At 39.4% G+C, this 19,807-nt stretch overlaps 2 protein-coding genes across 2 annotated transcripts in view; one reads left to right on the top strand and one right to left on the bottom strand.

The window, feature by feature from the left end:
- The window catches only part of LOC6042071 (angiotensin-converting enzyme), a 238,985-nt gene that overhangs the window by 2,171 nt on the left and 217,007 nt on the right, over positions 1–19,807 (top strand). The window contains exons 2-7 of the mRNA XM_001851173.2: positions 1,470–2,057; positions 4,664–4,822; positions 4,882–4,989; positions 5,057–5,189; positions 5,247–6,075; positions 6,159–6,257. Coding sequence (XP_001851225.2) covers positions 1,470–2,057; positions 4,664–4,822; positions 4,882–4,989; positions 5,057–5,189; positions 5,247–6,075; positions 6,159–6,257 — 1,916 coding nt within the window. The remainder of the gene's footprint in view (positions 1–1,469; positions 2,058–4,663; positions 4,823–4,881; positions 4,990–5,056; positions 5,190–5,246; positions 6,076–6,158; positions 6,258–19,807) is intronic.
- On the bottom strand, positions 13,642–17,690 carry LOC6042072 (proline-rich protein 4). Its single transcript, XM_038251650.1, has 2 exons — positions 17,643–17,690; positions 13,642–15,323 (listed from the first exon to the last, which is right to left on the bottom strand). Exons 1-2 carry the CDS (start codon positions 17,652–17,654, stop codon positions 14,283–14,285), a joined length of 1,053 nt encoding a protein of 350 aa, XP_038107578.1. The 5' UTR covers positions 17,655–17,690; the 3' UTR covers positions 13,642–14,282.

The following is a 19,807-nucleotide window of genomic DNA, read 5'->3' as shown; positions in this document are numbered from 1 at the left end:
TCAAAGGTTTGACAATATTTTTTCTCAATTTCAGCGTAAATAATATTTTGGGATAAATGGTTTATTATGCTTAATAATATTTGGGAATTGATATTTTTCTGTTAAACCAATTGTCATATTTTAAGAGGGTAGATCACGCACATTTTTTTTCTTTTTCTCCAATAAAAACTGTTTATTAAGTTTGAACTTTACTTGCAATTTTCACCAAATTGAGTTCCCTGCTCAGTGGTTCAGATCACAAAAGTTAGTTGTTACTTTGTTTTTCTTATAGAAATATTAATTTTTGAACTTTTGGGTTTTCATAAGTGTTGTTACTGAAAGAAAGAAATGTTATCTTAAATAAAAAATACCATGATTTTTACCTGCTTTACAGAGGGTTAGGTATGCCAATCCGAGCCACATTTTCGAAGTCACCAAAGTTTTATCGCTTTTAAACAAATTTATCAGAAGCATCAGCACGAACCCTTAAAATATTTTTTCAAGCAAATTGTTTAAGGACTATGTTTAGTAGAAGTGTGATTTTACGAGTCATTCTGTTAGACAATTTCATAGAAAATTTTCTAAACTATTCAAAACAAAAATATTTTCAGATATGGTCACTCATGGTCACTATTTTAAAAATTTAAAAACTGCAAATATTTTGCTAAAATCAAACTTTCAGTGGCTATATATAGGAAACGGAGCCCTTTATCAAAAAAACTATAAAGTAATTTTCGATTGAAAATTCAATTTTACATAAAAAAGTAAGTCAAATTAGTTATTGCATGAATTTTGATTTTTTTTCAAAAATTACTATTTTTTCAAAAAATCATAACTCGGCGGCAGATTTTCTGACCATGTTTCTCTATGGCTCAAAAGTTGCGGGTGTTTGTCCCCGAAAAGATATTAAAAAATCTCGAAAATAAAAAAAATAAGTTTTTTGGGAAATTGAGTTTTTGTGAACAAATGTTAATTAAAAAATCGGCAAAAAACAATTTCCGTGTACCTATTTTTTTCTCAATAGTCCTCAACAATGCATACAACTTTCCCCAAGACACCAAATTGATCAGAAAATTCACTCAAAAGTTACAGCTGTTTAAATATTTACGTACCATTTTTGTATGGACAGCAGCCAAAATTGTATGGAGACTTGTAAGGGTGAATCAGTGACACAAAATAACGGCCCCCACCAATTTGAGCTAAATAAAAAAATACAAATAAAATCCATTTCCGGTTTTGGTAGAGAGTTGCTCATATTCAAAATAACTCTTATTTTAGACATGTTTGCAAAAGCTGTAAAATGTTGTGCATAAAATATTTGAAAAAGGCAAATCTGATGTAATTTATCCTCTTTATTAAATAAGAGTGGTTTCTGCTAATATGTGGATCAACTTAGCTCAAAAACACTATTTTAAGCAACTGACTGTTTAAATACAGTAATTTTCCACGAAAATCAAATATAATAAAATTCTATGAATATTTCTTTTCAGCCCTTTTCTTACGATGATCGCAATCGGTACAACAACTACAATGATGACGACCGCAACAACTTCGATCGCAACCGCAACCCTTACGACCGAGATCGGGATCGCGGTCGCGGTCAATACCCGTACAATCGGGACCGCAACCGGTACGTGTCGGACGTAGATAACCCGGACCTCTACCAGAACCGTGCTCCGTACAACCCAAACCAGGACGGCCGCTACAATCCGGAAAACGGCCGTTACGACCCCAACGACCGACGCCGGCCAATCCAGAACGACGTAGACAACCCAAATCTGTACCAGGACCGTACTCCGTACAACCCGAACGGACCACAAACGAACGGCGGCTTCGACCCGAACCGCAGGCCTCAGTTCGGCCCCGTCGACCAGTTTGACAACGGTCGTCCCCGGGACTCGTTCAATCCGGGGTCGTTCCGGAGTGTCGAGGAGGAGCGTCGCTTCCGGGCGGAAACGGAAAAGCTGAAAACCTTCCTGGCCGACATCGACCGGAAGAGTTCGCTCGAGTGCTCGCTGAATGTGGCCGCCCAGTGGAACTTCGAGACGAACGTGAACGATGCGACGCAGGTTGAGGCGGTAAGAGCATGGCTTTTTTCTTCTCATTGTGGGGCTTGTTTTCCGCTATTAATAGGCACGAATTAGTGGTTTCCTATTCTGAATTCTGAGTTCACCGCAAACACGTATGGTATCGTTGCTAGGTTTTGTCGCCAGGGTCGGCAAGGGTCGGCTTTGGTGACCGACCGACACAATTGTGGGAATCTGCGGTGGTTTGACATTGACATACACGTATGGCCCGCCACGTCATGTACCATAAGTTAGAATCGAGAAGAATCGTGAGGAAGTTCTCTTTGAAAGTGGAAATTGAAAAACAAATGGTTTGCTTTTTTTTGAGGCTTTGGCCCTTTTCAATATTTTGAAAATATATACATTTCAAATCCAGTCGAGAAATGTTTATTTTGAATTGCTGTTAGTTGATAGAAACTCTTATTTCATGCATTATTGAACTAGTAGAAGGAATAAATATTTTTTTGAGTTTCTCTGTTCTCGTTTTTCAAATAAATAAAATTCCAAAATTTATTTAGTTTTTTTTATTAATTTGCGATATAATCTGTTTCATCATTTGAGCAATATGGAAAAAATAAAATTTTATCTGAAAATTCTTATCCTTTTGAAATACTTTTAAAAATTGATGTTTTTGAAATCATCCTGGTACAATATACATTGAATTATTGGAAATCTTTTCTTTATTGAAACATTTCTTATATTTAGCTTTGTTTTAAGAATAATGACATCAATAAACATTTTGGTTTTTAATTATATTTCCAAATACCATTTAAAAAAAACCTTCTTGCTATAAATAACAATAATATAACAAAACACTCAGTTGCAAAAAGATGAGCTGGTCATACAAAATAGGTATGTGAAGGAATTTTCTATTTAATTTGGCGTGTCTTTCAAAAATGAAACAAATACACAAAAAATTAAACGATTTTTTTATTAAACATTCATTTATTTATAAATTTATTTTATTTTTCGAAATTTTTTGATAAGTTTTAGGGGACTGAATAGACATATTTTGAGCCAGTGCCTATGCCTAATGGTCCAAAATCTGGTTCCGGAAATATGATTTAAAAAAAGAAATGTTTTTATATGTCGTCAAAACGGCAATTTTTTAAATCATTTTTTAAAATTAAATTGAATATGGAAAAGTACTTAACAATCTTTTTAGTTAAAATTTCCTTCTCACAAGCTATATCCACTTTATGAATCTATTTTCGATTTCTTTTCGTTTTTGTTGCATGTTGAAAACGATATTTTTGAAACTATTGATTATAGATTTTCAATAATAAAAAATTGAACTTTTGAGAAATTTTCTGATATTTTCAATCAGTCTTTTTTCCGTATTTTAAATTTTAAACCAAATTTAAAATTTTTGAAATTATTTTATAATACGAAAAATGTTATAATATCCGTAAATCATAACCTGTAAGTGACTTCAGCTCCAAAACGGTGTACTTTATCAAAATAAATATTTTTTTTTCAAATTCTCTGGAATCAGATTTAGCACCATCATGCACTATGGCTCAAAAGATTTCTTTCTGGTGCCAAAAAATATATATAAAAAAACGAAAACTAAAATCATGCTTATTTTGGGAACCAAACTTTTATTGAATAAAAGATAATTAAATTAATGGTTTTTTTTAGTTCGTAACTATTTTTTTTAAATCGTCCTAATTATAATCAACAACTTTGCCGAAGACACTAAATCTTTCAGAAATCCCATCTTAAGATACAGATTTTCATCCAAATGAAATGTTTAAAATAAAACAAATCGCGAAATAATTTGCGAAAATCTGGGATACTTCTCAGTACTTTCTTAAATAATTTTTTTGAAACATGCATAATTGCTCTATAATGGCAAATAAAAATTTCTTTATGAAAATGATGTAGAGAGTGACTTAAACACCTTTTTTTTATCTACACCAGAAATTTTGCATTTTGGTTTTTTTTGCAAGATTGTTGTGATTTTGCAGATAATTCCTCATAAGTTAGAATCGAGACGAACCATATCTTATTCTATCTTGAGGGAGGACTTTTGACACGCAAAAATAAATCTTTTTCTGAGCAGCTACCGAGGCTTGGTGAGGTGGAAAATTAGCATGGTTAGCACTGAGCTTGGGGAAGTGAGGAAAAATGATTCACAACAATGAGAGAGGCGATGAATAAGCCGTAAAGTCGCCGCCTGGTGGTCGCGTGGCCTGGGTCAGACGATTCAAAAGATTTTTTTATTACTGTGGGAAAAAAGAGTGCGAACTTTATTTTTGTTTGGAATTAAGGCGTAGACCAGTGGCTGGTTGGGCACGATAACCGTTTGTTTTAAACGGTCGCTAACATTGAACTTTGGGGGCAGAGCGAGAAGAATGGGAAAATGAGGTTTGGAAAAAATGCGTTTTTTTGGGGGTGACATTGAGACGAGTTATTGAAATAGATAATTGCAGGGTCAAGTTGAAGATTTGACAATTACGTGATAATGTGATATTACAACATTAATTATTGCTAATAACTACTTGCTTAAAAGAAACGCATGACAAAGTCGCTGTACTAAGTTTCCTAATAAATTTAAAATATTTATGAGAATAAGAGATAGTGGAAATTTAAGAAAAATGTATCATAATTCACAGATTGCAGCCCAGCAGCGTTACAACGACTTCCAGCGACTCCTATGGGATCAGATGCGACACATTGATCAGAGTAAGATCTTCGATGACAAGTTGTACCGACAGGTTCGACTTATGTCAATCATTGGACCAAGTGCTCTCCCGCCCGATCAGCTTGATAGGGTAAAATAAAGATTACCTAAAATATCAAAAAGCTTAACTAATTGACAAATTAATTTCAGTACAATCGAATCGTAAACGACATGCTGGCAATCTTCAATGGAGCCCAGATTTGTGCCTTCGAACGACCATTTGAGTGTGGTTTGAGACTTCAACCGCATTTGAAGGATGTAAGGATCTTTAAACACTTGAAAGTTCAAGATATCGAAGAACGTGCTTTTGCTTTATTTTTTACAGATCATGGCCAAGAGCAGAGATTGGAACGAGCTAACCTGGACTTGGGTTGAATACCGCCGGAAAACTGGAAGAAACATGCGCGAACTCTTTGAACAACTTGTAGATCTGACCAACGATGCAGCTCGAGTCAACAGTAAGTCCTTCGTAGATCTGCTTCAAATTGTGTCTAATTTTCGAATTCGCATTACAGATTTCACAAACGCTGCCCAGTACTGGCAGTTCCCGTACGAATCCCGCAACTTCCGCGAAGAAATGGAACAAGTCTGGAACGAAATCCTCCCCCTTTACGAAATGCTCCACGCGTACGTCCGGCGGAAGCTGCGCGAGTTCTACGGTCCGGACAAAATCAACAAAAACGCCCCAATCCCGGACCACATCCTGGGTGACATGTACGGCCAAAGCTGGAACAACATCCTGGACATCCTGATTCCATATCCGGGCAGGAGCTTCCTCGAAGTAACACCGGAAATGCAAAAGCAAGGCTACAACCCGCTGGTCATGTTCCAAATCGCCGAGGAGTTCTTCGTGTCCATGAACATGAGCGCCCTCCCGCCCGACTTTTGGCTCACGTCGATCTTCACCCAACCCCCGGACCGACCCGTCCTCTGCCAACCATCCGCGTGGGACTTTTGCACCGGCAAGGACTACCGCATTAAGATGTGCACCTCAGTAACCCACAAAGATCTGATCACGGTCCACCACGAGCTGGCCCACGTGCAGTACTTCCTCAACTACCGCAACAACCCCAAGGTCTTCCGGGACGGGGCCAATCCGGGCTTCCACGAGGCCATCGGGGACGCCGTGACGCTGTCGGTGGCCAACCCGAAGCACCTGCAGAATCTGGGTCTGGTGCAGAAAAACGTGGACGATACGGCGCACGACATAAACTTTCTGTTTTCGCTGGCGCTGGAAAAGGTCGTGTTCTTGCCGTACGCGTTGGCGCTGGACGCGTGGCGGTACGACGTGTTCAACAAGAAGGTGCGGAAGGAGCAGTACAACTGCCACTGGGTGCTGTTGAGGTGACATTTTAAGAATTTTATTCTATGGGATGTAACTGCAATACTAAAAAAATCCTACCTTTTTTTTTGCTTTTCTTTTGTAGGGAACAGTTTGGAGGCCTAAAGCCACCGGTTTTGAGGTCTGAACTTGATTTTGACCCCGGTGCAAAGTATCACGTGGCCGCAAACATCCCTTATATCAAGTAAGTGATATTAAATATGATTAATTGTGAAAGTATCTTCAGTGGCGGTGACTACGGCTCAAAAAACGATACACCTCTCGTAATTTCATTTGAAAATTAAACCTAAATTTGATTTCAAAATATTGTTCGCAAAATTTCACGAATGTTTCATTTTTGAACATTGAAAATCGAACTTTTAGTCACTTAAATATCGACATTAGAAAATGAAGGGTTGTTTGGGTAAGACTTAGAAAACTTAAATTTTTCTGTTAGTTTTTTATAAGCCTTGTAACGAGTACATATGGAGTAAAAGTACAGTCGGTATGATTGGGAAGTAGAAATACCTAAACTGTATTAAACGTACACGCCGCAGAGTAGAGCTTTCTTGCTGAGTGACCTTTGCTCATTCCTTTGGTCACTCAAATGCCGAGTACCTTTTGCGCCAGTTATCCCAAAAGCTTTCCGTTCAACCAGATGGCCGAGTGGTTTAAACTCTGCTCTTGAGGTGAGCCAGCACAGGAGATCGGGGAGAGCCAGCCGCACGAATCTCGCGAAGAGTTTCGCGTTTTCGCGGTTCGGGGTGATGAGATCGTGGAGGTGATAAAGCTGTCTAGGGAATGACAAGCTATTGTCCAGGGTTGGTAACCGTGAGAGGGAACGGAATTCGGAACTGAAGCCTCTCATAAGTCTCGGCGTTCTGATGACGCGCCCAACGGTTCACTTTTATCAGTTCCGCGGAAGAGGCACCAGTGGCCCTCGATTGTGCGCGTCTCGTGATTAAATTGTAGGTTTCTAGTTTCCATGAGTTTGTCTTTTTAGGTTATCTCTAGTGTAATGTGTTTCTCTGTCCTTTCCCTGTTAGCTAGTTTAGCGAGATTAGTAGATTGTGCTAGTGCCGTGTCGTGTGCGTGTGTGTAAGCCTGCGTGCATGTGCGTTCCAGAATTCCTGGTAAGTCCGGAACCCGACCACCTCGTGGCTTAACGTGCGCTAACCCGTGATTCCGTGTCCCGTGCCAGTTCTGCGACACCGCCACGCTCGTCAAAGACGGCCACGATCTACCGGGGACCAGCTACCGCTTCGAACCGGCCGCAACGCCCACGCCGCCGAAGGCCAGCGCTCGCCAAACCGCGCTCGGCAGCGGGACTGTACGGCCACGCCGTAACAGGACAGCAGCAACCGTCACCGCAGCGTCCTTGAATTAACCGCCATCGCGATCAGCATCCGCCATCGCGATCGCCAACTGCCATCAACCTAACCTGGAAGGTTAGGAAACCAAGCGAGTGAAGAGGGAGAGAAGTCCGGCCTCGAAGGCGGACACGCGAACCGGCAACCAACAACCAGCTAACGAGCGTTCCCACCGAGCAGCAGCAGCAGATCTTCAAAAGTAGGTCGTCGAGGTTCCCTCGCAGGTGCGACCCACCACGTGCTCGAGTCCCGTCCGGTGCTAACCGGGGAGCAGCAACAGCAGCAGCAGCAGCAAGTGATGACGTCGTAGACGCCGTCCGCAGAGAACACCAACCGATCGTCCAGAGTTTCTTCGAAACCAGCAGCAGCAGCAGAACAGGTATCGAGACGACCACGTGATCGTCGACAGCGAACGCAAACCGTGAGTAAAGCATGCACTAGTGGTAAGACCATGGCCCACACCTTTTCGCCCGCTACCAACCTTACCAACTAAGTAGCGCGGCGCTGCGCGTCGAGATTGTTCCGACACGTCAAATATGAATACATAAAACGCACATAGCACACACACCTAAACCGGAAGAAGAAGAGAGAGGAAGGAAGACAAACACACGGTAGATTTTTGGATGAAGTAACAGGATCTCAGGGAAAGGAAGAGGGGAGGATCGCCGGCAAACACAAACGTACGTACGAAAACATGAATGACTCACTGTAAATAAACGAACACAAAACACTACAAATGTTTTTCCTACTGCACTCAACCTAGACACACAGTAGCTATAAAACAAACACTTATGCTAGGGTGACCGAGAGAGTCGGCTCATGTTATTCGCGACCGCTTTACTTTCCTTATTCTATTTTACTTTATTTTTCTACTGGAGTCAGGGCTCCGAATCCCTTGGACCACTGGCTATTTTTCTGTTGCACTGTTTCAGGTGGACTGTTGAAGGCCGCAGGTGATGAATCACGCCCTGAGGTCTCCAGTCCGTTTCCGGTTTCTTTTTCAGCTACCCTTCCTGGGTAGTGGCTTGGTACGCTAGTCGGAGTACCTCCGACGCGTTTTACACCCCCACAGAACTCTCTGTCCCGAAACGGGATTACTGAACCCCCCTCGAGAGGTCTCTACGGCTGGGCAAACCGACAAACAGGTGGATGGTCTCCTTCGGGAGTGGCGCTTAAGCCATCTCACTTAACCATAGGGGAGTTCGATAGGCTGGCGGGCTATAGCCTTCTGAACTTTTCAAATCATATATTTTCATGGTCACTATTTTGCAAAATCAAAAAACATCAAATATTTCGCTGAAATCAAACTCTCAGTGGAAATACAGTCCAGATTCGATTATCCGAAGCCTTTTTTTTCGCATTTTTAATTTTTTTTTAATTTGAATTCTGTGACCCAATTTTAGTCAAATTTGAATAGTTGACTGCCTATTAAATTAGGAAATATATTTTTTCAATATTTCATCACCGCCATTTTGGCTGCCATCTTGGATTTAAAAATTCAGGGATATGATCTTTATGATACTAGAAAATCGAAAATATGAGAACAAAAAAAAAAAAAAATTGTGGTGATTCGACTATCCGAAGTGAAACTTTGCCAAGGCCTTTGGATAATCGAGTCTGGACTGTATCGGAAAACGTACTTTTTGATTGCAAATTTAATTTTACATTTAAAATTGAGGCCAAAAATTTTTGTATAAATTTTCGATTTTTCCATAATTCGCTTTTTTTTTTTAAATCATAACTCGGTAGCCAAATTTTTGACCATACTCAAAAGTAGCGGGTTTTGTTCCCCTTAAACATATCAAAAAATCTCGAAAATAAAAAAAAATACGGATTAAGAGAAATTGAGTTTTTTTTGTGAAAAAACACTGCAAAAAATCCTTGTACCTATTTTCTTCTGAATAGTCGTCATCCTCAATAGAAATTTAAAATTAATTCCTTCAAAAGTTACAGATTTTCGAATATTGACGTATCATTTTTGTATGGCCAGCTGACAAAGTATATGAAGGTTGGTACGGTATTAATTAAGTAAATGATGACAATGATTAAGGAATAAGCAGCACTTTTGTCGTGAAGAAAATGTTTGTTAAAAACAAATATATTTTTCCAGTACGAAATAATTAGTTAAAATATTATATGCAATATTTTGCGAACAAAAAAGTATAACAAACTTTTTTTTTGGTTTTTTTTTAATTTTCTTGGAAAACTTTGATTCTGCTATTTATATTGTATTTCTATCATTTCGATTATTTTTATGTCATTAATTTAGATCAGTTTTTTATTTTTAAATAAAATTGACCAAATTTATGGTTTGTCGGTTTAGTTTTTTTATATATATTTTTCAAGTTATTCGAATACTTTGGGGATTAAATTATTCTTGATCACAAGTGTCCAACGTTCATGAATAGCAGGCCAAATTAGAAGCCCACTTGAGCTTGCAGGCTCAATGAGGATTTTTTTTTTAATTGAAAATATACACTGAAATAAAAAAAAAGTACCAAATTCCTTAATTTTAGGAATTTCACCTCCTTTCCTTCTTAAGTAATCCAAAAAACCCGATTACTAAATAAGGAAAAGTGGCAAAATTCCTAGAATTTAGGAACTTGGTACTTTTTATTTATTTCAGTGTATTCTATAAGGCTATAAATATATTAGCCGATTGTTGACTGAATCAATCAAATTCGTAATCTAAATGTCATGAGAATCCAATCGCGAGGAGGGATGTTTCTATGTGCAAAGTAAGTTTGAGGCTCAGTCCATTTAAAATGTTTGTTTTATGACTATCAAATTAGTTCGAATAAGTAGTTTTATATCAGCTATCTTTGCCGCTTTATTCTATAGTCAAATTTGAACGATTAATGATTAATTTTCTTAAATATTTGATGATAATTTTGACGAAATTTATCATGCTCTTTTTCTTCAATCGGTATCAAAGTAAGAAAAAGTAATAAATTTTATATTAGAATTCTAATGTAATTTTTTTAAAGGATTTTTTTAACAAGAAATTATAAGCCAAGAGATTTAATGTTTTTAGTAGAACACAAATTGCAATGAATAACCAAATTGATTGTCTGCTATACGTCTTTATAGAATTTTAGTATGTAACTCAAAAAATAACCCTACAAAGTTAGAAAAAAAAAAAACAAAAAAACAAAGCAATCATGCAATTATGTATTACAGATTCAAAAAGTCAGTTTCCCTTAAAATGAAATGTTTCAATTGTTTTTAAATCGTATTACGAATAATGGTGGCGGTATTACAACTATTTTTGTATTCTTTTTTGATGAAAAATACATTTTTTGGAATTCTAAGTAGGCCATCAAATCGAGAGTCCAATTTAGCATAGCATAGCATAGCATTGGTGTCTACCCGTAGCTGCTACTTCGTTATTGACCAGGACCCCCAAACATTGCTCCGTGGACCACAGATGAAAAGTAGGAACCAATCATCACCCCTTCGCAATTTTCAAAGGTCCCTATCGTGCTGATCAATACCGACGCCGGCCACGACCAGTGGTAAGACACGGGGAAGTGGATGGGAATGTTAGTCCGATACTTGAGTGATGGGACCGCCAAATCGACTGCGTCTCCGACAAAGTATCACATGAGTTTTGAGGGTTAGTAAGATGGGTATGAGGTCAGGATTCACTGTGGTAGGTGATGCGACCATGAGCAATTTGTTTATCGGTTGAAATTTTAAAAATCTTAGGCAGCCGGCTGCGGAAAGATACCTATCTAGGGATTTAAATATAGTATTAATTCGACCGCGATTCTCCAGAAATTCTCCGTCGGCGTGCCTTCCGATCAACGATGATGTAGGAAGGGCTTCATTCATTAAAATTATTTTATATCATAAGCCTTAAACCATATCCGTCGACGTGCCTTCCGATCCTCGATGATATGGAAAGGACTTAATCCAGCAATACGACTTGCTTGTCTCAAATAACAAAAATCGGATCGTTTCTATCGAAAACTATATAAAGAGAACAAAAATAAAATTCATCGGCCAACGAACGCGCGAACAAAAAATAAATGAAAAAAGAAGAAGAAGAAATCCAATCACCCCCTGTACACAAATAGCGACACAAAAGAGACGGAAAATAAAACGAGAAAAAAAAAACAGGACTGCGCGTCCACACAGGCACCGCACTACTGATGCCATTATTTTTATAGCCATCAAATCGAGAGTCCAATTTTACATTAAAGTCGCTTTGACACCAAATTTCCATCTCATCGCCGTTTCAGTGTGCAAATTATTGAAAAACACGTTTTTTTCGCAATGTCAGAAATGGAAGGGGCCGTGCAACCCCACCGTCACAAGATATCAAAAAATGACCCTCAGATTCGTGATCAGTACCAAAATTACCCCTTTGACAAAGTTTCACGTAAATCCTCTTTTTTCAATTTCGTGTAAGTTGGCAGATAAATTCATTATCCCACATTGTCCATGACTATGCCTCAATGCACTTTATACCATTTTAATAATAATGGAACCGTTGTATAGAGACCATCAATAAACTGATTGTCCATGTTCCATACAAACAAAAACGATTTTATTAGTATGGAAATTTGCCACGATGGGTTGGGCTAGAGATTTCAACAAAAGTGTCCACGTTGTTTATGGATGGGCCCATAGCAGAAAATGTGAAAAACCTGTAAACAGTTGAAAAAGTGTTTAAAAAACCATGAATAAACAAAAAAGGCAAATTTTAATTATAGGAGGTAGAATATTCCAAATACTATCAGAAACAAAAATAAACAAAAAAGATTAAAAATAATAAAAGTACTTAATATGGAACAAGAAAAACATCAAACAAGATATGTTAAGTATTTCTTTGAAAAATAAAAAGGCTCAAAATTATCTCGGGAAAAATAAAATTTTCCACCAAAAATTTGGGCATTAGAGAGTTTATATTTTAATAACACTTTTGTATAAATAGACCCAAAATTTCATAAATACTTATATGGAGAATCCAATTATAGTCAATTTACATTGCATCTTCAAGTTCGAATCACATCCATCAATCGAATACCAGGATTAGTACATCGCGATATGTTACAACCTTCTCAATTTAACTTTTACATGACTTCACCGGCGAAAAAAAACACATTGTTTAACTGACTTATGCTTAATGTTCACATCAACCCAACTCACATGATGTGGGGGGCGTGGGCACTTGCTGAACAAGAAAACCCCCTTGAACAAATATCCAACCTACACCACTCACCTCGTAACCAAGTTGAAGGTAGTTCAACAGTTCGCAACAGTCAGCTGGGTGGGGCGGTGCGTGAAGAACATGGCCTGATGCGCCACCTAATAAAAGCTCGAATTACCCTCGTAATGAATTATTGCAAGCTCATTAATTACAACTGAAAGTTACGAAAAACCACGTTTCACGCCACAATTAAAGCCTCGTATGACACAACGTGTCGCTTCTCTCGAAGTTTCAAAGTTGAAGATTTGACCTGAGGCGCCACCAGCCGAAGGGGGTTGATCTCGTTTCGTCTCCAATTAGTTCTGCTCGGAGGCGTCATCGTGCACACTTTGTTACGAAAGTTTGGCGCTAATTTTGAAATGTAGAAAGCTGCATGTATTTTTTTGCGTAACACTTTTTGGTTGGCGGGTTTTCCCGTCACGCAATCGATTGCGTTTCGATTTTGATTTCTGCGTCATTTTCGGATGTTTTTAAAACAAAATTGAAAAGAGAGTGACTTTTTTTCGTTTCGTTTTTTATCACAATTTTTATTTCCATTTTTTTTGGCTCGTTTTTTTCTTCGCTTGTTTTGTAAAAAAATATAAACAGAACATTACTCGCAATAAAGTATACTCGTGGGAGGGCAGCTTACAGTAGTAAAACTAGGCAAATTTAGGCAACATTCCTCGCTAGTACAATTTTTTCTCGACATAAAACAAAAAAACAACGTTTGGGCATCAAAAAAATAGGGCTTCTTTTTCTCTTTGCGATAAATGGATGGACTGCTACTATGTACACAGCATTAGTTTAACAAAAAAAATTAACAAAACAAAAAAGATCTTTGTCGGGTAGCTCTTCTGTCTGCTTGTTTCACGTACTAAAAATCTATACAACAAAAATAAGGTTTAAAGGTAGCATTTCACAACAGTGTGCCTTGGTAACTGAGCGTTCAGCGTGAGGACAGGATTTTTTTTCTAGTGGTTTTGGTGTTGAAAGAGGAAAACAGGGTGCGAAATTTTCTTGTTCGGAACCGAGCCTCGAGTCCCTCACTGGAGGGGCTGCTGATCGGGATGGCCGCCGTTTGGGGAGTTGCCCCCGCGCAAGGGGTGAACCACGGGGGCAGACATCCCTCCACCCGGGGAAGGCACTCTGCTGATCAACGAAGGGATCAACACCCGACCAGCGCTTCCCGGCGGACTCTTTGGCGATGTTTGCATGGTGGCGGCTCGGTTCGAAAAACTAAAATTTCCATAGCTATTTGGCTCTCTGGGCGAATCCGGCGCGACGGTGGATGTTGGGGGCGAACCGGAGTGCCGCGGGACCACGAAGGCAGATCGTGGTGGTGGACCTGGTGCGGACATTCCCCAATCTCTCCGCAGTTGGCAGGCTGCTGGAATGTCGCGGGTCGATCGCCGAGAGCTCACTTCGTGGACCCGGTTAGGCGGTCGGCACTCGGGTTGTCGGATCGTTGGGTTTGGCGGCGCGCGCGGATCGCTTGCTTGGGCTAGGATACAGTTATTTTTTTGTGATCAGTTATTTTACCGGTTCTCAGCTTAGCTTGGTAGGGTTTCTCGCATTTTGTTAGTAGTTGAGGTGTTAGTCGTTTAGAAACTAAAATCACATGTTCTGCGATATAAATAATGAAATGATGGGGGCTCTTCTTGACTTAGTGATGCTCATGGAAATCGTGATGTTCCTCGACGTGGTGGTGTTCGTCGTGGTGCACAACCGGGATGGACACCTTAACGGGGACTGGGACGTGCTTCTCGACCTCGACCGGGATGTGCTTCTCGATCTCAACCGGGACGGGGCGCGCGACTGGGACCTTCACGGGGTATGGGACCTTCTTCTCCACTGGGTAGGGGATGACCTTCTCGACCGGGTACGGGGCTGGGACATGGACCTTGACCTCAACTGGGACGGGTTTGTCGACATGGACGGGGACGGGACGGTCATATGGGACATGGACGGGGTATGGGACGTTCTTGTAGACTGGGTATGGGACGTGCTTCTCCACTGGCACTGGGACGGGCTTGTCAACGTGGACGGGGACTGGGCGGTCAACCGGGACATGGACTGGGTAGTGGACGATCTTCTCAACCGGGTATGGCTTGTCAACATGAACTGGGACCTTGACCGGGACCTTCACGATCTTCTCAACCGGGTAAGGAGCTGGGACATGGACCTTGACGGGCACCGGGACCTTCTTCTCCACTGGGTACGGGGCTGGCACGTAAACCTTGACCGGGACTGGGTTATCGACTGGCACATGGACTGGGTACGGGACCTTCTTCTCAACTGGGTAAGGAGCTGGGACATGGTACGGCACCTTGACGATCTCCTTCACTGGGTAGTGCACAGTCTTGTAGACCGGGTATGGCTTGGGCACGCCAACCTTGACCGGAACCGGGACGTGCTTCTCCACCGGGTAGGGGATGTGCTTCTCAACCGGGTATGGCACCGGGACCTTCTTGACCACCGTCAGTGTCTTCTCCTCGTGCGTTTCAAAGTGGGGAACGTCGTGCTTTTCCTCGAAGCCACCGCCATAGCTGCCGGTCCAGTCGTGCAGGCCACGCTTGTCCTGCTTTTTGTCCTCCTGGGTCGCACTCTCGGCGGCACTGGTGTCATCTACCTTAGCTTCGGCCACTGGTTTCTTTTCATCTTCGGCGGATGCAAGAAGCACCAAGGCAAAAAGACAGACAACTCCCTGATGATGGAGGAAAGTGAGACAAGAGAAGAAAGTGTGCATTAATGGAATAATTTGGCACTCATCGAATTGTGGTTTAGATAGTTTGGTGCATGTTATGGAGTTGGTGGATTATATAATCACGATGCGGAAAGATTGCGATCACTTCTTAATTGGTTGCGTTATCTGTTATCATGACGTCAATCTTATGGTGGAGAAACTTTTAATTGCTACATTAGCTATTAAGACAAGAAGAAATTTGTGAAAGACAATTTAATTTTTTTTTTAATTTTTAACTTAATTATGTTATCAAAAAGATGCTGGATATTTTTGACAGTATTTTTTTCTTTAAATTAATAAATTCTACTTCTTCATTACTTTGTTACTGATCTTGGGATTTAAAATTCACTGGACAAATAAGTGAGTTAGTAACTTGTACTGAAATGTTTTTCAATAATTCTTGCAACATCATTCTTGAAATAATAGTTGATCTAAATTCCAAGTCTTGTTAATTATGGAACTTTAATTTGGTTGATGATGTTTGTTATGAAACATTCATTTTGGGTTGTCAGAAATCAATTTAGCTTAATTGAATATTTTTTTAATGAATTAATTCAATTTCGAATGATTCTTGTCTATTTCAAAATATAAGCGTTGGAAAACAATATGATTTGAAAATGATTAATAATAATTCTAGAAAACTACTAATTTTCTAACTTTTTATTTTATGATCAACAGTATCATCAACGATGGTGATTAGATTTTTGATGAAACTCATGTTAAAAGTTTCACTTAGCGTATTCAGATATTTCAATCTAAAAGAATTATCGTAAGATTTATTTTTCGGAAAATATGTTTTTAATTCTTTACGTATTAAATTGATCGAATTGATTGATGTAATTATTCATGGTAAAGAAATGTATCTCTAAAAATCACAGTTCTAATCACTAAGATTTTTTAGCTCTTTAGAGATTATCTGCATTGAATAATATTCCATTTGTTTAAACAAGGTTTCGAATCACCTTTTTGACTTTATGAATATGGAATTTTGATCAAAATGCTTTAAGAGTTGATCCACAAAATAGTTTATTTTTTTAATTTAGGGCAAATCACGCGAACAAGTTACATTTATATTTTTTAATTCTACTATATTTGCAAGAAATTGATTTTTGTCGCCTTTCTTACTAAAGAAAGGTATAGATTTTGCTTTTGGCTCGGACTAAAGGTCAAGCTACGTAATCGGATTATTTCTCGAGACATATTCATTTAGAAAATTCGACGCCCGATTGACAATGACAGAATTGGCCCATCTCTAATATTCGATTTTTTATTATTTTATCATGACTCTAGGGAAGGAATGTCAAGGCTTGAAGAACAATCATACTTAAAAATATGAGATCAATTTGTCAGGAATTTCAAAATTTGAAATTTATGAGGTTCAAAATAATAATTGTTTTTTAGGCTAAGAAACAATCACATTCATTTCATATTAATGTATATTTGAAATAAAAATTGGTTGTTACATTGGAATCTAGAGTCTTCATTACAAGAGTTTAGAGATCCATAAAATCCTGCAGTTTAATGAAATGTATTATAGTAAATTGTATGGAAATAATGTCACGTATCTAAACAAAAGTTATTTTTACTGTCACTTTCACAGAACAAGGACAATGTACTTCACTTCATAAAGGCTTTTAATCAATCGTGTTACTGCTGATAAAATTTCAACAATTCACTTTTACCAAATCATCTTGCTAGTTTCACTGAGCACCTTCGTACTGCAGTGTTTCACTTTTTCGATCGCCAAATTCCGAACCGAAGCCGAAACTATGCTCAAAGCTCACTTTCGTTGCATGTTTGCCGATTCAAGCACAAATTCAGCCACACAAACAAAAAAATCAAACGCAAAAAAGAGCTCCATTCAACGATCCATCAATGGCGCTGGCGCTGCTCTCTTTCTTCTCGAACTTTTTCACGCAACTGGTTTTCCCGCGCCACGATCGATCCATTCACGGCGTGAATGACCACGAAATTGCAGCCTCCTCTCGCTCTCTTTCATTTTCTCGAAACACATTTCAGGTCTCAAAGTGCCATTCCGCACATTTCACAACAAGCTTGGCGGGAAAATGGGGAAAACAAACTCGAGACGAATAGCTGGTTTCCAAAGCAGGATCTAATTGATCAATCTGGTGCTGGTTTTCACTGGTAATCGTCCTTTGAATGTGCACTTTTTATGATTTTTTGAAATCACTTTTTCAATGTCCATTTTTTATCCCAGAACTTCACCACGTTAGAACACCCCGCAAAAATCACACTTTTCCACCTCAAATTCTTCCTTACCAACAATTTCATATTTAATCCGAGTGAAATGTAACTGTGAAACAAGCAAATAGGTAACTGATGGTGAGTCTACCGATGGTTTCAGCTTTTATACCAGGCCAGGTTTTCTGCAGACCCCCTCTTGCTCCATTCCCCGCGTGCGATCACTTCTTCAGCCCCGCATAGGCCGAGCCACATAGCCCACGATCGTCGTCGGCGTCGTCGCAGTCGCAGTTTTCGTGGGCTTCGCTGGCCGCCCGACGAGCCCCACCCAAAGCATCTCCTCCACCACCCACCCTCTTTTCCACGAGCCGAGGATGAGGCTTCGAATAACACTTTTCACACCTGTAGCTTGAACCTTGGGTAACCCCCCATGGCGAGGAGCTACAATTTGGTTGTGGATTGTTCTCGATTCGATTAAGGGTAAACACCACACCGCTGACGACGATTCTTACAGGCAATCGGCCTCGACAGCAGCGCAAACCAGCAGCAGTAGTGTTCAATTTCACCCCAAACGGTGGACATCGTTGGAAGTTTAGAGTTTGCAAACTTGAGCTAAACATTGTTGCACAGAAAAGTTTTCACTCGAATAAATTTTTATCGTTCTATTCAGCTAGACGTGATTGGTGCATTTTTTTCAATTCAACTTTTCTTGATTATAAATTCTTTTGTTTTCATTAGTAATGCTCTTCTGGTTTTGGCTGCATTTCACTGCCATACACACAGGTAGATGCGAAAATCAGCTGATCGTAATGGTTCCCTGCACACCTGAGAGACGTCGGGGGGAGCAGAAAGAAATGGTGCACGTGCTAGCACGGTGTGTTTTTTAATGATGAAAAGTGTGAAAAGGGAAGAGAATATTTTTTTTTAAATGTCGCTTGTTTCAAAAGTTTTATCAAATTGGAAACAATCGAAGTAGCATACAAAACTGTAGAATTTAAGTTTTTTTTGCTATATTTGTGTCAAAAATATATTCGAAATTCGGAAAGATATTGATTGAAACTGTTTTCAATTCAAGGAGCAATTGTTGTTGTTGTTTGTTCATTTATTTGAGGCAACTTTAACCTTCTTGGTCATTCGTTGCCTAAGAGCAATTCTGGAGTTTTTTTTTGAAAAGGTCCAATAAACCAAATTTCCAGTTTTTGCTTTTTGGGTGTTTTTGAAACCGCCTTGAGTCAGGGGTATTAAAAAACACCCAAAAAGCAAAAACTGAAAATTTGGTGTATTGGACCTTTTCAAAAAAAAAAAAAACTCCAGAATTCAATTTTTGAACCAATATATCGACGTCGTCGTGCTATCTTGTCGCACCCGCCATTTTGACGTTCCGAGAAAAACGCGTTTTAATGTTTGACCTTGAATATTCAAAAACGAGAGCACGCAATGTAAACAATAACAAACACGTTTTGTTTGCCTCACCATTCTGTGCATTGTCCCAAAGTTTGGTTGAAGTTGATTGCTGGAGTTCCGAGTTATAATTACAAATGTTTACGGTAGTCTAGCTTGTACGTGCGACAAACGCATCCTGACTTTCCTGGCCTGAAATCCCTTTGGCCTTTTGTCGCACTTACATTAATTTTCATGGAGTGACAAGATAGCACGACGAGATTGAAACTACTTGCATATGGGTCATTCCATCTCAACTGTGCACGAAAAAGTGCAAATTTGAAAATTACCCTCTCCGATCCTGCTCAAATTTTGCAGAGCTGTTGATACTATCAAAACATTGAAGAATCCCGAATTTCATCCAAATCGGACCACCCCCTCCATTTTTGTACCTCCCCAAAAAATTGACTTTTTGGCGATTTTTGACCAAACCTCCTAGTTTCAAACGGCGATAGCTCAGGAACCACAAATCTCAGAAGGTCGGTCTTAGACTCAATTTTGAAGGATTTTGGACGTAGAATCCATTTCCGTGATCAAAATTTTGATTAATTTATTTTTTCTACCTGTATTGCGCAATTGAAAACTTTAAACGGCCGTATCTCAAAACACCCCAACTTATTTTTTTGCTTTGACCTCACCATCGTGTTTCCCGGCCAATTTTACATAAGAATCACTTATCGACAAAAATGAATATGTTTCGTTCCAGAGATATCGAATTTTAAAGTTTTGTGTTTTCTAGATTACCTACATCAGCTTCATTCGCCGCATCTGCTAGAAGCACACAGGCGAGCTGATCAATAACT

Source organism: Culex quinquefasciatus, chromosome 2 (genome assembly GCF_015732765.1).
Source record: "Culex quinquefasciatus strain JHB chromosome 2, VPISU_Cqui_1.0_pri_paternal, whole genome shotgun sequence".
NCBI classification, from domain to species: Eukaryota; Metazoa; Arthropoda; class Insecta; order Diptera; family Culicidae; genus Culex; species Culex quinquefasciatus.
This window is presented reverse-complemented; position numbering and strand designations above follow the sequence as displayed.